The 25048-nt window shown below is 42.5% G+C and overlaps 1 protein-coding gene across 1 annotated transcript in view; it reads right to left on the bottom strand.

Annotated features, from left to right (window-relative positions):
• Window positions 1-25048, bottom strand: part of DNAH9 (dynein axonemal heavy chain 9) — a 259117-nt gene that overhangs the window by 8329 nt on the left and 225740 nt on the right. Inside the window, exons 63-68 of the mRNA XM_072990379.2 lie at window positions 15309-15536; window positions 11417-11608; window positions 10554-10745; window positions 9541-9711; window positions 6074-6256; window positions 4358-4747 (exon numbers count right to left, since the gene is read on the bottom strand). Coding sequence (XP_072846480.2) covers window positions 4358-4747; window positions 6074-6256; window positions 9541-9711; window positions 10554-10745; window positions 11417-11608; window positions 15309-15536 — 1356 coding nt within the window. The remainder of the gene's footprint in view (window positions 1-4357; window positions 4748-6073; window positions 6257-9540; window positions 9712-10553; window positions 10746-11416; window positions 11609-15308; window positions 15537-25048) is intronic.

Here is a 25048-nt window from a genome sequence, read left to right as displayed (position 1 = left end):
ACGTATTGCACTTATTCACACCTTTGCTTCACCATTTTATTAAGTCCAAAAACAACCCTTCAGAATATTTTGTCGAGAGAAACTATAGCCACATCCAGACAGTTGTTGCTTCTGTCCTCTCCCAGCAACCATAGTACAGATCATGTATTTATTTTCTCTGATCTTTTAGCGCTGGATAATTCTACATGAGGGATGTTTTTGTTGGAAACTGTGTGTAATGTATGTATACTTAAACTTGCATTTTAAGAAGCCAGGAAACTGAATTATTCCTCAAAAAAGAAACAAACTCCAGTTTATGAATGTGGTATATTCCGTTCCTGTATCCACAATTCAAATTCTGGGATGCCAGGAAATTGCCCAATATTGCTGCACAATATTTCCTGCATTTCTAGCAGAAAAAAGGATGTCAAGCTTTACATAGCAAAGGGCAGCCTGAATGTCGACAACAGCAATGGTAGCAGTCAAGATGGTCTGCAGGATATCCTGTTTATGCTCACTACCATTCACAGTTGTCAGAAAACAGCCATGACAATTGATTCGTGTTTTTTAAGTAGTGGCTTACTGATGAAAAAGAAGCCAGCTCCTGAGATTTTCCCTTGCTTGGTTTCACTTTGTGAATGACAACCCTGAGATCTTGTGTGACCTCTTTGTTGCATGTGATTTAATGGCTTGCAAGACAAAGAGCAGCCCTCTTGGTTGGCAACTATGAAATTGATTCAAAAACCAGGAGGGTGACAGGGGGCCAGTCAGCAGGCATGACTATCTCTGGGGAAGGTGAAGACCAGCTCCCTCAGATGACCAGCTCTGGAAATAGGGGCCCAAGCATGAGTACCAGCTATTGGGCATAAAAGCTTGTGGCGCCCCATACAGGTGCCTGCCAGGATGGCCAAGGGTGGCATACTGTTTGTTCCATTTCACTTTTTGTGGTCTGTCCTGTATACATGGGTGTAATAACTTTTGGTGACCTTCTTTTCTTTTCCCATATCCTGCATTCAGCTCACATTTCTGGAAGCAACTGTAGGTCTGATGTATCCAAGCTGGCCAATTCCTGATTTTCTGATGTGCCTGATTAACTTGACTGGATTTCCTGGTTAGTCAGAAGATGGGTCATGATGGCTTTTCCACACATTGAGCCTGCATTCATAGTCACTCACATCACTTTAGTACCATGTACTGTTTCTGTGAAACTCAGCCAGGAGAAAGAGGATCCCAACTACCTTTACGTTATCTGTAATTCATTGATCCGTGTATCCCACTTCTGTAACTTAATTATAGAGGTTGTCCTGCTGCACTATGCAATGCTTGAAAGCTCTGAACGCTTTCCTAACTACCAAGTCACCACCCCAGCTTAACCACCCAAGAATAAGTCTGAGCCTTGGTAGGAGACAAAAGGGTCGTGGTGGCACTGTGGGCTGAACCACAGAAGCCTGTGCTGCAGGGTCAGAAGACCAAGCAGTCATAAGATCGAATCCACATGACAGAGTGAGCGCCCGTCACTTGTCCCAGCTCCCACCAACCTAGCGGTTCGAAAGCATGCAAATGTGAGTGGATTAATAGGGACCACCTCGGTGGGAAGGTAACAGCATTCCGTGTCTAAGTCGCACTGGCCATGTGACCACGGAAGATTGTCTTCGGACAAAACGCTGGCTCTATGGCTTGGAAACGGGGATGAGCACCGCCCCCTAGAATCGAACACGACTGGACAAAAATTGTCAAGGGGAACCTTTACCTTTACCTTGGTAGGAGACACAGCTTTCCTCCAGATACAGCTAAGCAGATGCTGCCTGAGGAAAGGTGTTCCTGGTTATTGCTTTAGTTCTAAAACGTGCCAGCAACAAAGCAACATTTCCTAACGAAGCCATACTGAGCAGATAGCTCTTCTGCTCAATGTTTTTTGCTCTAATCAGTCCTTGTCTATTGCCCTCCATTTTATTCCTGGATATCACCTTTCCCCAGGTGGGCAGCAGCAACCAAATGCAACCTGGCATGGTCAAACAGGCTTTCTTCTGAAGTCTTACACAGAGAAATAAGAGCCATACCCAGCGCCATTCACTCCAGACCCCACTACTTCCAGCAGACACTGGTGCTCCTTGAAAGAATCAGAGGTGTTCTCCCTCTCTGCCTGCCCCCAGCTCCACACCCTTGCTCATCCTCTGCTGGGACTCATGAGGGATCAATTAACCTGCCAATGAGGTGGCTCTGATCTCTTCTGCTGTGAAACAACCCAAGCCAGGGAACAAAGGAAAGCCATTGATTTGTACGCATCAGTGATGGGACAGGAGCCAATAAGCCTTTTAGCTTCAAAGCTGACAGCACCAGCTGCTCCTTTTGGCAAGGTCTTTAAGAACAGGAGTTTTCTGTGTCTGCACGGGGGGGGGGGCGGCAGGCTGTGCGCTCTATTTAAAAGAGGGGGAGAAAATGCAGTTGTGTTCAGATCCGCACAACACAAACCATGTAACACAGAAATACAAATTCTGGCATCAGGCAATTATGCAAACTAACTTTGCTTCTAATACCACCACCACCACCAAAAGCTACATTTTGAGAAATCTAGAATATGCTGCCAGAACTTGGAGGTATCAGGGTGCGAATGGCGAGTCAACATGCATAAATTAGACTTGAGCCCATATTAGTTCTTCTTAATCTCATTTCTTTCAGTACTTTAAACCCTTTTGTTTACCCATGTGTTTGTTTTCAAAGCGCATGCAAAGTGTCTAGAGAGCCCAAGAGTTCCATTTTAAAGAATCCAGGGGACTCTGTAGTCCTTGACCTATTCAACAGGAAGCTTCTGAGCCTTGGGAGCAAAGGAGCTGCCCTAACTCTTCAGACTCATGCCTGATCAAGTCTGAAGAAGCCTCCTGACCTGACTAAGCTCAGTTTCCAGCAGGGTCCCATTATCTCTTCCTCGCCTCCATAAGACCAGTCCTACCTGCGGCTGCCGAGATTGTGCAGCCTTTTTGCTCGGACAACTTGGAAAGTTTCCCTGAGTACCACTAAGCCCAGAATTGTTTCTATTAGGTATGATACCCGATAACATAGATAAGTCAAAGGAACACATAGTTATATATATTATTACAGTAGCCAGAATTATGTATGGTAGAAATTGGAAAAGTCCGGCGGTACCGGAACAAGAAGATCTTACTGAAAAGATACGGGAAATAGCTGAAATGGACATCTTATCAGAAGTTATGAAAGATCAACCCCTGCAAAAGGCAACAGAAAGATGGGACTTATTTTATAAATGAACTGAATCAACAGGTAGTAGCTGAATATATATAGTGAAATGAGAACTTTACATACAAGGCAGAAAAAAGAATTATTTCAAATTTGATATGGCAATAGGTATAGATTGGATATTAGTATGTCATAGTTTCCCCTCTCCCTTACAAATCCCAACTCCCCTTTTCCTTTGTTACCCTTTATATTAAAAAATATTTAAAAAAAAAAAAAGAAAGTTTCCCTGAGTTGAACCCTTTTGGCTTGTTTAGGAACTAGGCAGTTTTGTGAGCCTGAAAATGCAGGAGCTTTTGCAAAGTGCTGTCTAGGCAGCCATTAATGTACAGATCAAAATGCGTGGGGAAAGCAGTGGAGCAGTTTCAAGGTTTACCCAGTTTGTTTCATTTTGTTAAACCAAAGGTTTCCTCTCACTGAAGGTCAGCATTTCCACATCAAAATGGAAACTCACAAAGATTCAGCTCACCTCCACTATAAATGCAAGGAAACCAGAAAGGCAAAACCAAAAACAAGCAAGGAAACAAACAATAACACCCACAGGTTGACGAGGCAGCGAATCCCATTCTTCACTTCTTCTCCTCCCACCACTAGAAATACTAACAAGCCACTACCTGACATTTAAGATTACACTACAAAATTTTCCACACACTTTGATGTCATTTTTCTATGCAGCCGGAGAAGTTTTTTTTTTTACTGTTTTGTTTTTTAAAAGTTTTTGTTGTTGTTGTCAGGATGCTGAACTCCATGGCAAGATATACATTTTGCATTTGCCAAGTCAGCCTATTAGTATGCATGCCACAACTCTTAGCCCTGGCTCTAAGTGGCAACTGTTAACACACTGAAACAAAATAACAAAGAGGTGAGGTTCATTCTGGCAGAACAGGAATCCTTTTGGGAGACCAAAGCCAACGGCGCACAGCCATCACCACAAAGAAGTTTTTCTGTACAACGCGGTAGAATACAGCACAGCAGAGTAGAGTATAGCACAGTATTAATAGAGTCTGCAGTAGCCATGCATGTAAGAAAAATATTAAAAGTAACTCCTGGAATTTGCTGCAATAAGCGCTCACAGTAACAGCTCCCTTTCCATGATAACTTCTTGTCTAAAAATATTAATATATACCTGCACATCCCAGCGTGCACCTTCCATGAACAAACCATGGATGCAGGCGCCTTCCCGTGGTGGGCTGGTGAAATCATCACGGCTTCTCTTGGTCACATCACACTGTAGGGTCATTTTATCCAACGGCCACTCATTTTTCCGGGCTGTGGACTGCATTATGGCTGTCAAGAAAGACTGGGGGTTGAAGAATCCTGCCAGCCACACTACAGACGGTAGCATGAAGTCTCCTGTCCATGTCTCCAACTCCTTGATACGATTTAGAAGATCAGCAAACCAGCCACCCAGGCCAGCCATGGACGGATAAGCCCTCCGGGTCCATGTCTCAGGCACTGTGTCTAGGAAGATGGCATTCTGTAAAGTCTCCATATCACTAGTCATTGTCAATTCACCCTGGAAAAGGTATAAAAGGGGATGGGGGTGGGAGGGGGGGAGAGCACAAGATGCAAAGCACTGGCTTGAGTAAAATGCCACAAAAATGTGAAAAAGGCATATTTAATAGCCATCATTCAGGAGGATTTACAGTGAATCAAAAGCTTCCATGTTCAGCTGCATGTAACAATGAAGGATATAGGGCAGGCAGCATTTGGGGAAAGTAAGGCTAGACACATGTTCTAAACACACACACACATGTACAGTATTTTAAACTAGTAGAAGGTTTACATAGTAATCCTCCTTGCTAATCCTGACAGGCCTGCCTGTTTCCTCAAATAAAGGACAAAAAACCCAGAAGAAAGGAAGGTGAGCATGTGGAGTAACTAATAAGTTGATAAAGAGAGGCCTGGAAATAGTGAAGAACTAGGTTTGCCGAAAAGGTCCAAGGATGCAAGAAACCCAGGAAAGCAAAGATTCTGAAGAAATGTACTCAGAACATGATGGAGATTTCAGGGAAAAGAGGAGGCAAGAGGCAAGGCAGCCAAATGGCTCACTTCAAAGTCGGGAATGGTCTGAAAAAGCAGACGAATGAATAGTGGACCCTGTGGGATTTTTGAACACTGCCTACCCCCTGCCTTTGAACAGCAGCACCATTGGGCAAGGTGACTTGGGAATTCCCCTTAGCTCCAAAAAAGGGTATGTTGACTAGATACTGTACATTGAATTGCAGAGAATGAGGAGGCTATGCCAACTATATGTTGTTAGGTCCACAGTCAGACAGGGAAATTCAACCATGCTGCTGCTACGCTCTGACAAGCTGTTTAAGGGGAGAGCTGTCCGCCCCACACCTCTCTTTTGTTCAGCCATAAACTAGCTCTATGCCTTCAGATGAAGCACAAGGCGCTATCTTGTCAGCCCTGGTGAAGTAAATTTCAGTTTTCCATCTTTCTGTACTGTAGTTGGAATTGTGGAAGAAAGGTCTCATCTTGTCTTTCACCTGCAGCATCAGAGTGTCTTGGGCTGGACCTAAAAAGGGTCAGATCCCTCCCCACCTCTTTGATAGCAATAAGAGGGAGGTGTGTGTGTGTGTGTGTGTGTGTGTGTGTGTGTGTGTGTGTGTGTGTGTGTGTGTGTGTGTGTGTGTGTGTGTGTGTGTGTGTGTGTGTGTGTGTGTGTGTGTGTGTGTGTGTGTGTGTGTGTGTGTGTGTGTGTGTGTGTGTGTGTGTGTGTGTGTGTGTAAGCATGTATCAGTGTATGTATGCATTATCCAATGTATACTTGATCTTTTCTCAAAGGATCTCAGGGTGACTAAATTTTACAGCAACAATGAAGATGACCCTCTACCTTCAGGCCCAGGTCCAGTTCCTTCAGTGACCGCTTAATTTCACTAGTGAGGAGATTCATCCTTTCACATTCCTGGAAGGCTACAACAATGTATGGAGTCCTCTCTTCCACCTTAGCCATCAGCTCGTGAATGTTAAACTCATCAGTGAGCTTCTCCAGGATGTCATCCAACACTGCCTTTACCTGCATACCAAAGGAAAGCAAGAGACGGCTGCTGAGAACTATTTGCGAAAGGCAGAAAGATCATCCCCAGGATGCAGGAGGAGTCTTCGGAAGGTTATATTATTACTGCTTCAGAATAGCTGAGACAGCCAACCTTGTTTCCTGTAAATCAGGTGGCATCCTCCAGATGTCTAAGGGCCACACATGCCCAACCTTAGACTTTTAAACAATTCCTCACACACCTCACAATTCTTTTTTCTTTTAAAGAAGGCTTACCTAACTGAAGGGTTCTCTCATGACCTCCAAAGGTCAAATGGAAAACGAAATACAGTAGGATGCCAGGTCCTCAAAAGTTACCTCCCATGACCTCTAGAGCAATAGTTCCCAACCTTGCACCCCCCAGAAGTTCTTAGACTGCAACCCTCAGAAATCATGGCCAGCACACTAGTGGCGAAGGCTTCTGAGAGTTTTAGTCTAAGAACATCTGGGGACCCAGGTTTGGGAAGCACTGCTCTCTAGAGGGCACAAGGGGACCTTCTGAAGAAAATGTTTTTCTAAAAAATTGGGATGTGGGGAGTTTGGAGGACCCTGAAGGCCGCATGTGGCCCACAGGTTGCTTGTTGCCAGTCCCTGCTCTAAATCTGACCTCTTAATGGATAATGACACTCTCCATACCTACAAGGAAAATCCTTTAGAAATCATCACATTTCATACAGCAGATTTTTCTGCTTCCAGTTGAAAGGAATGAAACTATAAAAAGAAAATAAATTAAACAGCGGAGCATATTGCATTGCACTTTTTTACAAGCTATTTTATTACTGTATTATTGACATGTGCAGGATACTTTTAAGACTGGAATTCTAATATGAACTTTCTCAGCAAACAAACTGTAGAAGAAACAAAACAAACAATACTGTAATGTTCCCAAAAGGTCCTTGCAGCTAGATTCAGTAGAATGGTCACCAGACTTCAGAAGTGCTCGTGTAGAGTTGCAGATTCATATAAATTAAACTGTAAATGTTAAATGGCACTGAAGCAGCCCCAGCCCTCCTCTCAATGAATCAAGGAGTACTCCATTCATCTGTACAGACCTTGTCTCTCTTCACTGCTCCTGCTACTTGTCATCAGTTGCAAACCAGACACACAGCAAGTCTATCAAATACTTCCCTTCTTCCAGAAAAAAAAGGTGCTTCACTTCAAATTAGGAGGAGTAATAGTTCCCTTTCTGCAGCGAAATACAAACCATCTGTTCTGCCGATGTTTTCTCAGATAGGTCTCCATCTATGATTATCGGAGTAAGGGCAAAAATCCCAACACAGCCAAAAAGGGGAGGCTTAGCCAGAGAATGTGCGTGGTTAGTAGGCAAATGTCACATACTGGACATTCCCTAGGAGGTGATCACCAATAGTTCACTTTATGCAAGCTTCAGCATGGACTTCAAGAGTCTTCTTCTCCCAGGCTTGAATGGCAAATGCATTTTGAGGGCAGTGAGAAGAACGCTTATAAGTCAAAATGTCTTCTTGCCATAAGTTGGAATTAACTTGACAGAGCATAACAGAAGGGGGCACATGCATAGAAATCTGAAAAGCTTTACTATCTTAAAAATGAAGAACACTGGCTATAAAATATTAAAGAATTAATTTTCCCAAGGTTAGCGTAAACTATTTAAATTTTACGTTCTGGGTATAAATAGTATGAAACAAAGAGCAGACCCTTTATCTTCCATGATTTTTTTTTTTAAAAAAACTGAATTTTAATGAACTAACATCTTTCCTTAAGGCAAGAGTGAAGCTTCTTTGGACTGATTGTTCCAAACCTTAGAAACACTCCCTGTTTTTTGACATGCATGTTCCAAGTGTGACTTCTTTACTGGATGCAACCACAGCTAATCATTAATGCATAGGCTCCAGAGTCCTAGCAGGCCCATTCCATGTCTAGCAGGGCCACTGCAAACCAAGGAAAGTCTGCATAAAATGTTTTTTATTGTTCTGTGCCATCAAGTCGGAACTAACTTACAGTCACTGTAATGGGGTTTTCAAGGTAAGTGAGTATTTAAGGAATGGTTTTATTAGTTCCACACTCTGGGCCTCCTGCATCCTAGTCCATCACTCCATCCACTACACCATATACAGTACATTTTATATGGCTACTACACCACACTGGGTATCCATATAAAATGTTTACCAGAACAAATTCCTTATGCTTGCCTAGATGCCTCTGCCTTCTTTTGGAAGAACCAGAGCACAGTCCCACAGACCCCATCTCCTGCCATTCAAACCTAAATGATAGGCCTGGCTTGAGCATTAGCTAGAAGAAAGTAGTTGCCTTTGGCAATCAAATGGGGTAGTGGAATGTTTGGGTCAGTGGCAAAGCTCCCGCCACTCAGTTACCACCACCCGTACATGGTTTTGCCACCACGGCCAGTTGGAAACTTTTATGGGGATGTGAGTTCAGGCAAATAAGAACAGTGGTGCTAGCAATAGGGTGGGTGGATGGGTGAGTGGGTTGGTTGGTTGGTTGGTTGGTTGGTTGGGCATCACTATAGGCTGCCTGGCCACTTCTAAGGTACAGCTGCTGAGTGGCCATCTATTGGCATAAGACCTATGGGACAGGGCATTGTGGTAGGGATGGTCTCCCAAAGTGTCTTGTCCCCAATGATCTTCACCTTAGGAAGTATCTGGTGGTGTTACAGCTTTACCCTGAAGATGACCAAGGAGCCAGTGAAAATTTAAAACAGCTTATCATCTCTCTTGTTGCAGCCATCCTCTTAAAGGGCAGTTTCAACAGGGGGTGGGGGTGGCAAGGAGTAGGAGGCAGACTTTCTTCTCCCATGGGCCTGTGCTTGCACAACTGCACAGTGCCTAGAAATCAGTATGAATTCTATGTTGAGCCAACTCATTCCAGGCCTGAGTCAGTAGAAAAGAGCCTGTCTTCCCTTGGGGCACTTTCCCATTGCTCTTTTTTGTGTGTACTGCAACCGCAAACCCCAAAAGTGAAAAAAATTTTAAAAAATCATCTGGAGGAACAACCTCTTCAATTTCCAAAAGTGGGTCCAGTTTATGCATGTCATGAATTGCACTGCCCTTCTGCAGGATGGCTTCCATGTACTTCTCTCATTATTTATGCTGAGAATGACAGAAGAGGTCACGAGCCACATTTTTCTACAAAGCTGAGTCATAATGACAGTTCTGGAAGTGAGCTTCCCATGACCTGAATGGTATTTGGAGTAGAATGAAATGAAACAAGGCAAAATCACCTCCATACTGATGACTTTATTTCTAATGTGTTCCTTCCATCTCACTCACCTTCTCTTCCCGGGTGGCCCCTGTACCTTCTCCAAGGTTGGTGTCACGAGGCTGCAACTCCAAAACAGTACGGAAGAGTTTCTCTGAGGTTTGGGTCAAGAATCCAATTTCAGCATTAGGGTGGAGTCCATACAGGTAGGGAGACTCAGCAGGCAAGGTTGCATCTATATACTGGGTAGGAAAATTATACCTTCAGTAAGGCATCAAATCTCACTCAGTTCTGTCATTCATCCATAATGCTACTGAGCCACGAGGAAGCCAGTGTTGGAGCTGTCAAATGCACTGTATTAATAATCAGTCTGTCTCCAGCCAAACCAATATTAGCAGTTTATTATGCTAAATCTCCATTATGAATTTCTAAATGGGATCCATTTCTTGACTTGGTTTGGTATATGCCTTGACACCAATGGCCTCACTTCTTAGGTAGAAAACAAATAACTATGAGCGTTGGTCATCAGGGAGAGGCCACATGCAGACTTATCCATGGGAACAAAGCCAGATCCATTCTCTGCATCCTGCTGCCAACACCTCCTCCTTCCACTGCCCAAAGATGGATGAGTGTGATAAATAACTACGTACAATTTGGAGGTTTTTTCATCAGACCATATGAGAAAAGGTGCCTCTAAGCATACTGGAGATAAGCAATATATCAAGCATTTCAGTAAAGTCAATAACAATGGTAATGACCAGCAGAACCCCAGACATTCCTACTAAGAGAGGGTCATTAGTGACTTTAGCAGGGACCTTACTCCCTGACAGATACATGTATGTTTGCAGCTTCAAAGCTGTTTTGAATAAATAGGTGCAACTTTCTGCTAAGTATGTTTGGCTGGAGAAACAAAAATGTTTATTCCTCCATGCCTCAAACATGCTCTTCAGAGAAGACTGAACATCTGACTGGAAACAGCCCGATGACTAGCAAACACAACAAAGTTACAGATTGGGTAAGCATTCTTTCATATAGGTGTGAGACTGAAAACAAATTCCAGCAGGCTAAACCAAATTGCACCTACCTGGTGATAGCTATTATAGTCCATGTTGCCTGGGAGGGGAAATCCTGGAGCCAGCATGAATTCTCCCTCCATCATTTCAGGCTTGATGAACTCCTCCAGGTAGGTCTTGCAGAGGCGCCTGTCCCAATCGTCTGTTATGTGCCCTCCGTACATGATTTCTCCAAAGAGATACCGCAGATCATCATAGGGAACCTGAACGGCAGTGGGAAAGCAGGCATGAGCAAGCGGCAAAGGATCCTGCTTCACATCAGCAGGCAATTCACTACATGCCCTTGTAAAGCTTGTTGGGGAGCATGAGCTGTTGCACTTTTTTTCTGCTTGACTCCTAGCCACTTGCAATTGGAAACAACGGTAGACTAAACAGGGCTTCCCCCCCACACACACATCTTTTCATGCATTCTAAAGTCTCAGAAAATGTTTTCATTTCACCAGCTCATTTTTTTCTGAACAACTGAATGCAATGTAGCAACTGAATTACCCTACTAAACAACTCAGAGAAGCCCAGACTGCAGAACAGACTGTGTGTATGTGTCTATGTAATGCGAGGGGAAAGGGAGAAAAGGTGGGAGGATTGCTACTTAAAACAAACGCAAATATATTTATTCCCGCATCCAAACATTTCAAAATGTTTTTGTAGGAAAGTCACAGGAGAGACAGCAGCAGGCCAGAAATGGGCATTCACAACAACAGGGATGCAAACGTGTTCTTTCAGGAACCCCAGTAGTAGAACAGAAGTGTGGGCAAAGTGTGTGGCATATATATAAGGCACAGAACCCAAATCCAAAGCTAGTGTTGATCTGTTAATCACTTAGATACACAAAAGCGTAACTCTTAGCACATGATGAGGTATATGTACAGCTCACCTTTGAACTAGCCTCCAAATAATTGTACAGAACATTGACTGAAATGGTAAGGTCTCCAGTGTTAAAGGGGTATGAACGATTCCACCCCTGGGGACCAAATTTGCGTCTTTCTGCTACCACAGCATGGAAGTAGCAGAGGGCGAAGAGGATGCTCTTAAATTCACTTTCACGGCTACACATCTCCAGGGTGTCCTAAAAAACCAAAGACAGTAAGAGAGGTGATTGTTTTCTTAGTGAGCACAATATTGGGTCCTGAGCAGGAACCAGATGAATTGCTAATTCTCTTTGCATATACTGAGACATCCGACTGTCAATACTTGGAGTCACAAGGATTCATACACCTAACCGTTAAATATGTGAGAGGCTATGGCAGTTCCTTGAGTTTTGGTCTGTTTCCAGCCTTGGTGATCATTGAGAACGGACCAAATTTGAGCCTTCCTGGCTGTCAAGGCACCTTCCGATTGGAATTTCTGATCCCTGGGTTCAGCTGTGGGGATTTTCTCAACCAACCCTTCAAATAAACCAAACAAAACATATTTTTAAATAGTGTTTACGGCACCAGCAACACTCTACTACAGTTGTAAAAGAAGTTTAACTTCTCCTTCCTGTCTGCCAAGGAAGTGTTCAATTTTCTGATACCCTGAAGTGGCTCGCTTACTACAAAATTTCATGATATCAGAAGAAACCGGACCAAATAGGGTTGCTTGAACTCTGACATACCATTTGGATGCAAAGATCACACCAAAGGACATAACACACCTGCACTCTACTCCAAGCGACCCTATTTATATCAGCCCAGTTCAAAAGAGCCAGTATAGACAACCCCTTATTCCCCATTGATAGCCCATTTTAATACAGCATATACTCAAAACTGGTAATTTTTAACACAATTATTCTACTTTAATAGGAAAAAAAACAATTGATCCATATAATTAATATTATCTTTTATTTTTAACATTTGTTCTCCCTGTGATCACGTGGTGATGAAATGTCATGTGGAAAATTTTTTCTAGGATTTGTATCGATGAACAAACACTAAGGCTGTGCCACTAATTCAGTCAAATTAGACTGATTTCAATTCAGATCAAGTCCAGTGCAGATCAAATTAGTCTGAATTGTCTCTAAAACTTTGAAAAACAGTTTCAGATAAGGATAATGCTAGGATGGTATATGACATTCCCAGCCCCCACCTGTTTCTTGTTGTATTCAAATGATCTCCGTATAGGTAAGTTGGCTGTTTGCCTCTATATGAGTGCTGGATGTATGCCAGGTAAGACTATCATGACAGTTGAAAGGAGGGAAGAAAATGGCCCCATGGAACCTTATTTCCACTGGCTATTTTTCCTAGCTCAAGGAGAGGTTATAGAGCATATAGAACAATAGGTGAGTGCTGAGAGACAGAGAGAGAAAGAAATTGAGTATAGAGATAGAGAGAACATGATGAGATGGGTGGCATGATACAATGAGGAACTGACAGATAGTCAAAGTCTGGAGTTCATAGGTTTACATGTAAATTGGGATGTTTGGATTATACTTTTGTTAGATAAAAAGCTGTATAAAATAACCTTATTTTGTTTTATTTGATTGTCATTCCAAACCTTTGCATTTTATTCTTCTATAAAAATATAAACATATTTTATATATCAAACTTCTCCTTATTTTCCAGTGAGTTACCACAAAAACATCCGCATTAGCTGCTTGATCACATTCAAACAAGAAGGAAAAGGAAAGCGGGGGGAACTTATATGACAGTGGTGACAGCATGACTCGAGGATATGAGTTCTTTAAAAAAAGATTAAGTAAAGATCTTCCATAGAGAGAAAAGGAGGTTGAAGAAGGGGTTCAGGTGGCCACCCTACTGCGTGGAGTGAACCATATGAAGGAGCTACCCTGGGTATCTGATCAGGTAGCATCGGGGTCCGATGTGAGCACAGGAGTTCCTGTGTACTGTCAAGAAGTGACAACCCAACTGAAGAAGGTGTGGGAGTGTCACATGAAGTCATTTTGATTTCAAATCACATTGCTTTGTTTGATCCTCATAGACTAAAAATGCACAAGCTCCAAGCATTAATCCCAGTGCTGTCTATTAGCAAGGTATTAAGCATATTAAACGAAATGTTAAAGGCTGATAGCACAAAGCCACCTGGAACTGTGTGTGAAAACTGTTAAGAATCATCAGCTCTGAAGGAATTGTAGTGCCCCCAAATTTCATGTAATTATACAAACAAACAAAAAGGTTATGTCCGTTTTCAAATTGGATTTTTTGTAAGTGGAAAGGGCACAAAAAAAGGTAATCCTATTCATCTGGAATTTGGAAAGAATAATCTGAGGAAGCTAGGCTCCCAAAGAAAACAAAAATATTAGAGCTCCTTTAATTTTGCAAGGTAAATTGATAGAGGTGACTATCTGAATTTCCAAATATAAGTTCTGATCTTGATTTCAGATCAGGCATAAATTGATCCAGATCTGGATCTCTGAAAAAGAACCCCAAAATCTCAAACCAAATCAGGAGATACTTGCACAGGCCTAGCACGTACAATCTCACCTGTTCTATGCTCCCTGTATTACAGGCTGCTATTTTAAAAAACACTTTGGTACTCCTGCAGTCTGTTTAGGGCACGGCACAGTCTGAATGCCAGGTGGCTGATTGCAGGAAGAATCTTCCTTACTATATCTGGTTATGATATTTTCAGGGAAGTCAGTCATTCAACAACAGCAAAGATTACTCCGATTGATCTTTTCATAATCCTTCTAACCCAACAAAACTATAATCTTCTAAACCTATAAACTCAAGAGAAAGAGTATTTTAAGACCAATGCACCTTTAGCTTGCTCGTTCTCTCTCTTCTCCCCCCCCCTCAGGTTCCTGGATGAAAAATTAACAGAGGCATCTGAGGCACAACAGTACAACAAAGATACTCTGTCCTTATTTGACACATTTCTCTATCTGCAAAGCACCCAATGTATAATGCTGAAGCAATACCAAATCACATTCTTTATTTAAAATAAATACGGTAATAAGCTGTGCTTGAAAAAAACTATATCTGTGAAAGGCTTGATTTGCTGCAACAGTAACTCAAAGCAACCAGATTCACTATAAAGCCATTGATCCCACCCATAGCAGAATCCAGGGAGTGAAAGACTTTTTGTAGCAGTCTAGCTATCTTGGAAACATTAATTATTATCTGATTTGCATGAAAGGAATTCAAAAACCCTGAAAACTCCACATGCCACCCCTCCTTCCTGGAAACCTGGGATACTGAATGACAGTAGATGGATACAAAATAAGCCTGAGTGCCAGCATTAACGCCCACTTAATTCTGAAATTCCAGTTCTTACAATGGAGAATACTTCAGTGACAGGAACCATCAACAGAGTTCAGAAATACACAGCAGGTGTACTGAACCAGAACAATGAAGACAAGGGAACCTAGTCTCTTTCTTTTCCTGGAAGAGACAATATCCAATTGAACCTCAATAGGCTTACACAGTATAGACACTTCATTTTGATAGTCTCTGCTCTAGGTAAGCCACAACACTTAACACAGCAAGTACAAGATTAGTGTTTTAAGAGATCTGCAGAAGTACCTTATGAGGAACACAGGTAAAGCTAGAGTGGGTGTCTGAAGCATTATACTAGTAGTATCCCTAGATAGGCACTGGCTATAATCACAAAAAATCTGAGGGTATGTCAGACACACTTGCTGTACAAAGGATAGGAATATAGCATTCTACCTGTATTACATTAGTTTGATTAAAGTCACTCCAAATCAATCTAAAATTTACCAAGCTATGAATGGGTTTCTGGGCACATTGACTCTTTACTAATCTGACCATCTATCCAACCACTCTACTAGAACACTAAGAAACCTCCAGAGGATGTTGGATTAATACCTGGTTAAAGTTGTCCAGAGCTTTGTGGAGGTTGGCATGCATCCCTGTTGGGGGTTCGTTTGTGATTTTGATGGAGTTCTCTAGGATGCCCTGTGGTATGATGTGGCCTTCAGGAGAAGGTGCAGGCTCTGCACTGATGAAGATGCGAAATTCAGGGTGACTGCCTTCACTGTGCTGCTCTAGCTTTTTCTCCAGGGAACTCAGCCACTTGGCCACCAGGTGAATGTTCTAGCAGAAGAAAAATGGTTGTTATCGCCACTGGTTTTTAATTCAGTAGTAACGAGCCATCATTGAACAGACTCCTTCCAGGAGGTAAACGTACTCTGCCTCCTTCCAGCATCAGGAGCAAGTACCGTGCCTAGTAATTCTCAGCAATGTAATTCACTTCCAGAGACATTAGCTGCACATAAAAGGATGTAGATTTCATACACTTTGAAATGCAAAATAATCAAGACAAATAACTAGCAATTAAGGAAACAGCTCAGAGTGTTTGTTTTCTTAGGGACAATGATATTCCATTTGTTAGAATAATGTACTGCTGCTGAAGTAGCATTATTTCATCCAGACAAAACTATAGACAGCTGAAATAAAATTACTTGATTACTTTCAGTCAAATAATTCACCCTTGAAATCTGAGCCAGTTACCAGAAAATCACATTTCATATCCTGCTGAACAGAGGTCTTCACAAATTTGCAGTGCTGGCATTTTTATAGAAACCAACCCATTCCAGACTGGATCTACCTCCCATCCAGCCATTTGATAGCCACATCCTTGTTCAAGATTTCATAAAACATCATAAAGAATCAGCTGATGGGTTCTGAATTTCTGGTAAAATTCTGTTTGCTGCACAGTAGAATAACAGAGATTCACAGAGAAGTAAAGCTACAAGTTCCCCAGAGACCAGTGCTTTCTTATTAACTGTCACTTAACAGTCTCAATAACTCACTCTGAGACATCTGTAGGAAAAAGAAATTTTCAAAAGTTATTTACTTATAGTTGCTTGAATTTACACACATGTATTCTGCTTCCGTTATGCCACGCACACTTTGCAACAAACTGAACAGATCAAGGCTAGAGAGCATTTGGAGACGGGACCCAACAGAGGCTACTCTAATACATAGCTGCAAAAATCACATCTAACATCTACTTAGCTAAAGTGAAGGCTACACGACAATGTTACTTCACGTCCCAGGTAAGTGAAACTCGTAACCATCAAGCCAAACTTTTTCATCTCGTGTGCAATTTATCTGGGACTGGTCACAAGGACAGGCCTCTCAGTAGTATCTCTTGTGACCAATTTGCAGCCTTCTTAAAAACAAAGTGGAGACCATCTGCCAGGACCTGGATTCCTCCTCTTTATCAGTAGATTGAGCTGAGACATGTGCTGCTCCGCCTTGCCTGGAGAACCTGATACAATTTCAGCCAGTGACATCAACTGAAGTTGACAGGGTGCTTGAGAGCTGTAGGGCTACCACCTCTTCACTCGATCCTTGCCGGGCCTGGCTGCTGAAAGTGGACAGACCCGTAACAGTAGAATGGGCCACCACCATCATCAATGGGTCTATCTTTGAGAGCAGGGTGCCCCATGCCCTCAAGGAGACACTCATTAGACTGATCCGGGAAAAGGTCAACTTGGCAGCGGATGACATAAACAATATAGACCCATTGTCAATGTCCCTTTCATAAGCAAGCTGGTGGAGAGAGTGATGTCCAATCAGCTTCAGGCGCTCCTGGAGGAGACCAATGCCATCAATCCATTCCAGTCTGGGTTCTGGCCACGTCCTGGCATGGAGACGACATTGGTCACCCTGCAAGATGACTTTTTAGGGAGATTGATAAAGCCAAGCATCCTTGTTGATCCCCCTCAACCTATCAGCAGCCCTTAATACCGTCAACCATGGTATCCTCCTGGGGAGGCTTTCTGGGATGGGGATTGGAGGTCAGGCCTTGCCCTGGCTCCAGTCCTTCCTGGAGGACTATCCTCAGAAAGTGTAGCTTAGGGAGATGTTGTCCACTCCATGGATTCTCAACTGAGGAGTCCTACAAGGGTCAATAATCTCCCCATCTATATGAGGCTGCTGGGGGAGGTAATCAGGAGCTTTGGAGCTTTGTGTCATCAATATGCAGATGAAACCCAGCTCTATCTCTCCTTCCACCCTTCTGCAGTGGATGCTGTCCTGTCCCTTGAGCGCTGCCTGGACGCTGTACTGGGGTGGATGAAGGATAATAGATTGAGGCTGAACCCAGATAAGATGGAACTCCTTCAGGTGGGGGCCCTAATGTCTGTGGTCTGGGTGCTTCCCTTTCTTTTGGGGAGGTTATTTTACTGCAAAGGATGAGGTGCGCAGCTTGGACCTACTTTTGGACCCAGCACTATCAATGTAATCTTAGATAGCATCTTTGGTCTGCATCACTTACTTCCATCTAAGGCAGATCACTCAGCTGCATCCCTCCTTGACACCGGGTCCCTCACCATGCTGTTTACTGCACTGGTAGTCTCAAGATTAGACAAAAGAAATGCTCTCCACATGGGGCTGCTCTTGGTGCTGGCACGGAGACTTCAGCAGGTCCAGAACTTGGCTACCAGGTTACTAAGTGAGGTAAGGAGACATCAACATATCTCCCCCGCCCTAGCTGCTCTGCACTAGCTACCTGTTTGTTTCCATGCCAGCTTCAAGGTAATGGTGTTAACATACAAAGCCCTAAATGGTTTTGGACCTTGTTATCTGGCTGAACGCCTCCTTCTGACCAGGTCTGTCCCTCCTGTAAGATCTTCCCAGGCTGGGCGGTTGAAAGTTTTGACCCTGAGAAAGGCTCAGAAATCAGTGATCACAAACTAGGCCTTCTTGGCGGTAGCCCTGCAACTGTGAAATGCTCTCCCACCCCAAATTCGCCTGGTGCTTTCATTGGGAACTTTTAGGTGACTACAGTGGTGACTTGCTTAACGACGATAATTCGTTCCAAGAAAATTGTCGTTAAGTGAAAACATCGTAAAGCGAAAATAAAAACCCCATTGAAATGCATTGAAACCTGTTCAATGCGTTCCAATGGGGTAAAAACTCACCGTCCAGCGAAGACCCTCCATACGGCAGCCATTTTCGCTGCCTGTTTAGCAAGGAATCCGTCCCTAAACACAGCAGGGAGCCATTTTAAACACCTGGCGACCATTTTGAAACCGCCAATCAGCTGTTCAAAAAACGTCATTTTGCGAAGAATCGGTTCCCGAAGCAGAGAACCGATCATCACAAAGCGAAATTCCCCCATTCAGACCATCGTTTGGCAGAGAGGTGGAGCTCTCTTTGAATTCAAAGGCTGGAAGGAGATTGGTTGGATAGTGCTAGACAGACAATCACACCAGCCCAGAAAAATCCCTCCCACTCACACAAACTACAGACAGCGTACAAGGTTGTAAACCAAACTCCAACAGAATCTACATTCTGACCTTTCCTCCAATGGAAGGGAGCCATAAAAGCAAGGGGAAACACTGGTGAGTAATAGCTCTTCAAATACTGACGTTGAGAAGCAATTCAGAAAAATTAGGGGGAGGCAAAAAGAACAAGAACAGTCATATGATCGCAGGGAGACAAAGAGTCTCCACTGCAGTTCTCAGGGGCACATGGACATGCTGCCATACTGCATGTCTCTGAGAACTGCACACTCCTCTGAGAATTGCAATGGGGACCTCTTATTTGCTAGTTAGGAACAGACAGAAGTTACAAATTTTCTTATGCCGAGCAACAGGATTTCTGCCATTGAGTTTCTGGATACTATATTTGAATACAATATTTTGTAGGTGAGGAGTGGATAACGACTGGCCCTGTAGATGTTATTGGGCTGCATCTCCCATCGTTCCTCACCATTGTCTCTGCTGGCTAGGACTGAAGGGAGCTCTTGGCAAAAAAAAAAAAAAAAAAAAAAAAAAAAAATCGGGAGAACCACTCTGCACATTCCTGTTTTCTTGCAAGCTTTTTTGCATAACTCCATATAGGAGGGATTGAGATATAAATTACTGTATCTGAATAAATGGGTTTAATCTGAAATAGAGCAAATGGATGGTAAGCACTACAATTTCACTTACTGACAATGGGAGCTCTATGTGGAGGCCCATGTATCCCATCAAAAGGGAGAAACCTAGAGTTCCATCCAGATCAGATTTTTTAATCTCAAGGCACCAGTGCTGATGATCTACGATAAGTGCCTATCCTCTGAAAAGAAAGGTACTTCCAATAATCTCTTAGGGCAAAAAAGCAGATGGCAGTTGAATAACCTTCACTCTTTTCCCAGCAAATCCAATTTCTTACTTAGGCAACACCTGAACACAGATCCCATAGCAATAGTTGGAAACTTTGGAAAATATGTTATTTAGTACATCTGCTTCAGCAAGATTTCTTTATAAGGATCCACAGATCAAAGGGATAGATCTAAGGGAGAGGCATCAACCAGGTAATCAGGGTCTTTGTGTCAGTGAGAGCCACTGAAAGGCACAGACGATGTTTTTATTTTGGTAGGCCTTCAATGTGGGAAAACTGAGAACTTTGCACACTTTCCACAGAAACCAGTGGTTGTGTGCTGACCTTCAGATACATGATGAAATTTGGGGAGTTGTTTGGGTTTTTTTGGTGGAGGGAAAATACACCAATCATGGAAGTTCTTCAGACAAGAGATTCATGAATAAAACACATAACATTCTGTCACTAAGGGATCTTAAGGTCATAGCTTTTTCAGAACGGGAATCATTTTCAAATTTGGTTCTTGCTATGTTGGACAGGCCAGGTTTTGATAAAGAGGCATGGCTGAGAACATTGAAACAAGCAGGGGTACTGTGTGGGGCAACAGGAAGGAGGAGGAGCCTGCCTGCTGCTCAGTTAATCTACAGGCAATTGACTGCTTCTACAAACATGAACCTTAATTCTAGTTATTTGCCTCAGCCCACTGCTAGCTACAAAACTTTTGTGTGGCATGTCACTTGATTAATCTATAATTCCTTTTACTCGGTGCTCACTACAGGACAATGTTCTGCGCAATCAATCCTACACAGCCCCAAACTGCAGACACTCATGGCCGTGACTGAGGTAGGAATGACAAGTGTAGGCATAAAACAAAAGATGCAAACAGCCCACAGACTTCCTTCCGAGAATCAAATCTGAAAGAACAGAAGAGGAACTCCTATACAGTATGACGAAGACAGAATCATTTAGGAACGTAAAGGTTTTAGTTGTCCTCTCACACACAATCTTGCAAATGCAACCTTCATCTTCATGAACTGGCAGTAATCACTCTTTCTCTTACTGCTGCACTGTTTCTGACTTTTTTTGTTGTTCATGAAGTATGGCTGAGTACTACTGCCTTGACGGCCTTGTGTTTTCCAAAACCAAGGATGTGTACAATGAGATGTTTGTATTTGCTTTGTTTCATTTTTTATTTTTCACCTTCTTTCAATTTTGTGTTTTTTAATGCACCAAATGGAGTTCTCAGGAGGGGCAAGGCACTGATGTCCTCAAATAAAGACCAAAAAAATACAATCAAAACCCTCTTCTCCCAATCAAAACTATTAGAATAGGGTAGAAATGGAAAGGATCCAAGATGGTGACACACTGGGCAGCAATCCAAGATGGAGGGCAGCAGAAGCTCAGCACAGTAATTCAAGAAGGAGTGACTAAGCAACAAGCACTCTTCACTGGGTTCCAAGCCGTTCTACAGGTTCAACATTTCTGCTCCCCACCCCAATCATTCTGATTGGCTGCTGACAATAATCAGGATATTATTTGATGGGGAAAAAATATCAGGCAATTTGAGATTCAAAGGGTGAAAGAAAGATTACAACAAAGATGGAAACATGCAAAACATAAAACACTTGTATACTCTTCTTTCATTAATATGAATTATTCATGTTCTAGAAGCTCCATTTTGGGAAAGAATATGAAAGTGAAATAACCTCTTTCATTATTTATTTCCCTTTCGTATTTACACAGAAGTCTCATCTCTACACATGACTATCCCTGTGGTTTATCTCTGTTCAGAACGTGATACATAAACATTCACAGTTACTGGGCAGCACCTCACCAGTCCACCAAAACCATTTTCACCTTAGCAGTGAAAAGATTACAAGGAGTACAACTCACAGTGTTGAACTTGGTGAATGTTCTCCTAATTATAGAGACACCACAAGAGATGGTGGTGGATAAGATGACAATGGAGAAAGGATGAAGGGTTGAAAGGTCAGAAAAAAGTTTTATCTAGCCATGACATTTGAGGCCATGGAAATGAATTTGTGCAGCCCCTTTCATAAGGCCACATAAAGTCAAACTATCTTACTTAATTGTTTTTATAATGAGCTTTTAAAGCTTCAAATGACTGTAATTTTTATATCTTCTGTCCTAGTATCTTGTCTGTAAGCCTACAGATCTTACACAAATTTATTTGATAGTAGATGTCACCGAAATAAGTGAAATTTACTTTGCTGTAAATGTGTACAGGATTGCACATCCTTCCTTCCTTCCTTCCTTCCTTCCTTCCTTCCTTCCTTCCTTCCTTCCTTCCTTCCGTCCTTCCTTCTCAAAAAGCAGGCTTCAAACCTGCAAATATGTATCTAAAGGGCAATGAAATTTCAGCAACAGGTCTTATTTCCAAGACCTTGCTCTACTGTGCTTCCAAATGTTTAACAAAACCAGAGGTTGTGAAAATTGATTTGGAGTATGATCAGACTACAAGAAAGGTTAAATGCTTAGTAATATTCCCCTATTCCTGTTCTTTTTCTCCTACTCACAATGCTGTTCGCATATGTGCAGCTAAGACTGCGTCTTTTCCTGCCCAAAGCTAACAGAAACATTCCTTGCTCAACCTGGATCTGGCTTACAGATTTCTGACCTCTGTGGCAACAGGGAACAGTCTTGCTCATAACAGCCTTTTTCAGATTGAAAGCACACACTCATACCCCTTCCTTATTTATTTATTTATTTATTTATTTATTTATTTATTTATTTATTTATTTATTTATTTATTTATTTATTTATTTATTTATTTATTTATTTATTTATTAGATTTCTATACCGCCCATCTATAACTGGTCTACTCTGGGCGGTTCCTCCACTTCCTTGCCTTTTTGCATTCCTTGCTTCAAAGGGTTTAAAAGTTCTGAACACAATGGAAATCCATGAAAGCGACTTGCCATTTGCTGGACACTGCCAATCTCTTCGGGTGCCACACTTCTGTTTGTGATTATCAGAACCCCTTGTACTTTCTTCAGCAGAGGTGTGGCTCTGATGTGTTCTGGACTTCTAGTTTGGAAAATTGCCACAAAGTGTGTGTGTGTGTGTGTGTGTGCGCGCGCGCGCGCGCGCGCGCACCCACCTGCCTACCTCCTTTGAATTTTTTAAAAGCTATTTGTGCAGCACTGGAGGAGTGAGTGGGATCAGAAACATATGTAAGTGTGATCCTGTCAGAAAAACAGATTGTATATAGCAATCAACGTAACAAGGACGCAACAGACTGGGAAAGGGTCCATGAGTGGATAACAGAAACATGCAGTATAGAAGACAGAAAATAGACTTCCAAACATTCTTAGCCTCGAATCTTAGGAGGTAAGAGATGTAGGAGTTGCTATGGTAACTCCTAGAATAGTAATGCACAAACCAGCAATTTATTTCATCAGATTCTCTCCCACTCTAGTCAGAGCAGAGCCTGGAAAAGTTACTTTTTTTATTTGTGTTTCTCACAGTCCCCCAGCCAGCATAGCTAAGGCTACTGCTTCCTTTGTCAATTCTTAGCGATGGTCCTGCCCCTGATATGCATTTGTCTGTGACGAGAGAGAGGGAGTAGGAGCTGCCCACAGAAAAGAACCGCACTTTCAGCCCTAAGTTGAAAGAAACAGGCAGACCCCTCTACTAATCACTGCACACATGGTGTGCTGTGTAAAGGGGAAAGCTTTTTCAGAGTAGCCTATTCTGACTGTTGTGACGATCAAGATAAAGGCACACATTGTTTTCAAAAATAGGTCTGTTTCAATAAAATTCTGCATGTTTAAGCTGTACACTGCCATGCATTATGTATAACCAGCCAGGCTAAAATATAAGAAACTGGAAATGTGATAGTAACACATTTAAACATGCAGCCACTCGGTTAATGAGAAGGGGATCCATGTAAACACGGGGACAGCAGAAACTGTCTCCCACATTTCTCCCAAAACCTTCTCTTCTAGAAGGGGGAGGTGTTCAGAGAATAAATTCAATTTTTTAAGGTCCAAGGCAATGTTCACAGCTGCCTTCTTTGACATACGGAGGCCTTAACGTCCTGAATGTGGAAGTCTGCAGATGTTGCTGTAGCTTTCAAACATGAAATATTTGCTCTTAATTAATATATAGGAGGAAATGATCAAAAGGTACCATGGAAAGAAGACTGTCCTACAGTCTTGAAATGCATGTTACATTTTACTTTATATGAAACATTTAATGGAGGGCAGTTGATGTAGAGAGAAATAGAGGCCAGTGTTCACTGATAGCAGCACACGGATGGGATCACTGTTCTGCATAAGTGCAGGAAGTGGAACAGGGGTCCTGGGAGTCCCTTTCTTTCTTTCTTTCTTTCTTTCTTTCTTTCTTTCTTTCTTTCTTTCTTTCTTTCTTTCTTTCTCAAAAATCAGGCTTTAAGCCTGCAAATATATCTCTAAAGGGCAATGAAATTTCAGCAGCAGATCTTATTCCAAGACATTGCTCCACTGTGCTTCCAAATGGTTAACAAAACTAGAGGGCATGAACATTGATTTGGAGTATGATCAGGCTACAAGAAAAGATCACTTTTTTCCTGGAGCAATCTCCCTTAAAGCAAATCTTCTGTCCATCAGGGAACTGCTCCAGCCCAGCCTGCCAAAGTAGTTCCAGCTTGGGCACAGCAAAGCAAAGCAAAGCAAAGTGTGCTGCTTATATACCGCCCCATGGCGCTTCAAGCACTCTCTGAGCAGTTTACAAGTTAATTATGCAGGCTACACATTGCACCACCACCCCAGTGAGCTTGGTACTCATTTTACCCACCTCGGAAGGATAGAAGGCTGAGTCAACCTTGAGCCGCTACCTGGGATTGAACCCTGGGTCGTGAGCACAGTTTTGGCTGCAGTACAGCGATTTAACCGCTGCGCCACGAGGCACAGATCAAGGTCAAGCCAGAACATTCTTGCTCATACATTGTGTGATTGCCAAGAAATAACTTGCACTGGACTGGACTGCAAGCGGTACAAAATGCAATTTATATGCCCTTGTAATCATCCCCTTAGTCTGTCTAATCTATACACATGACCAAATTCACACAAGTTTGGCAAATAACTCAAGGTTACTTTGAAAGCAACTGGCTTTCTTTTCTTTTTCTTTTTTTCAAAAAAAAAGCACACAACATCAACACAGGGCACCTAGATGTCCTGATTTGGCTTGTTTGCAATGAACAAACCTTCTCAGTCCCTCTCCCCCAACTTCTTAAGATGTAATGCAATTGTTTAACATGCAGTAAGGAAATATCTGCCAAGCTTTTGCTCGGTGCACTGCCTTGGTGGACCAGCTCATTGTTATTTAATTTAGTACATGAACCCAGCTCAGTGAAGCAACGATGTATGAAAATGAAAAAGCACTCAGGAATTCAATTAAGTCAATCACTGAGTGAAGGTGGTGACATTCTGACTAATGGATAAAGACCGTGGTTAAATTAGGATGAACAAGTGGCCAAATTCTTTCAGGTGAAAACTGATACCAATCAA

This window comes from Pogona vitticeps, chromosome 2, assembly GCF_051106095.1.
Source record: "Pogona vitticeps strain Pit_001003342236 chromosome 2, PviZW2.1, whole genome shotgun sequence".
Lineage (NCBI taxonomy): Eukaryota > Metazoa > Chordata > Lepidosauria > Squamata > Agamidae > Pogona > Pogona vitticeps.
Note: the sequence above shows the minus strand (reverse complement) of the source record. Positions and strands in the feature narration are given on the sequence as shown.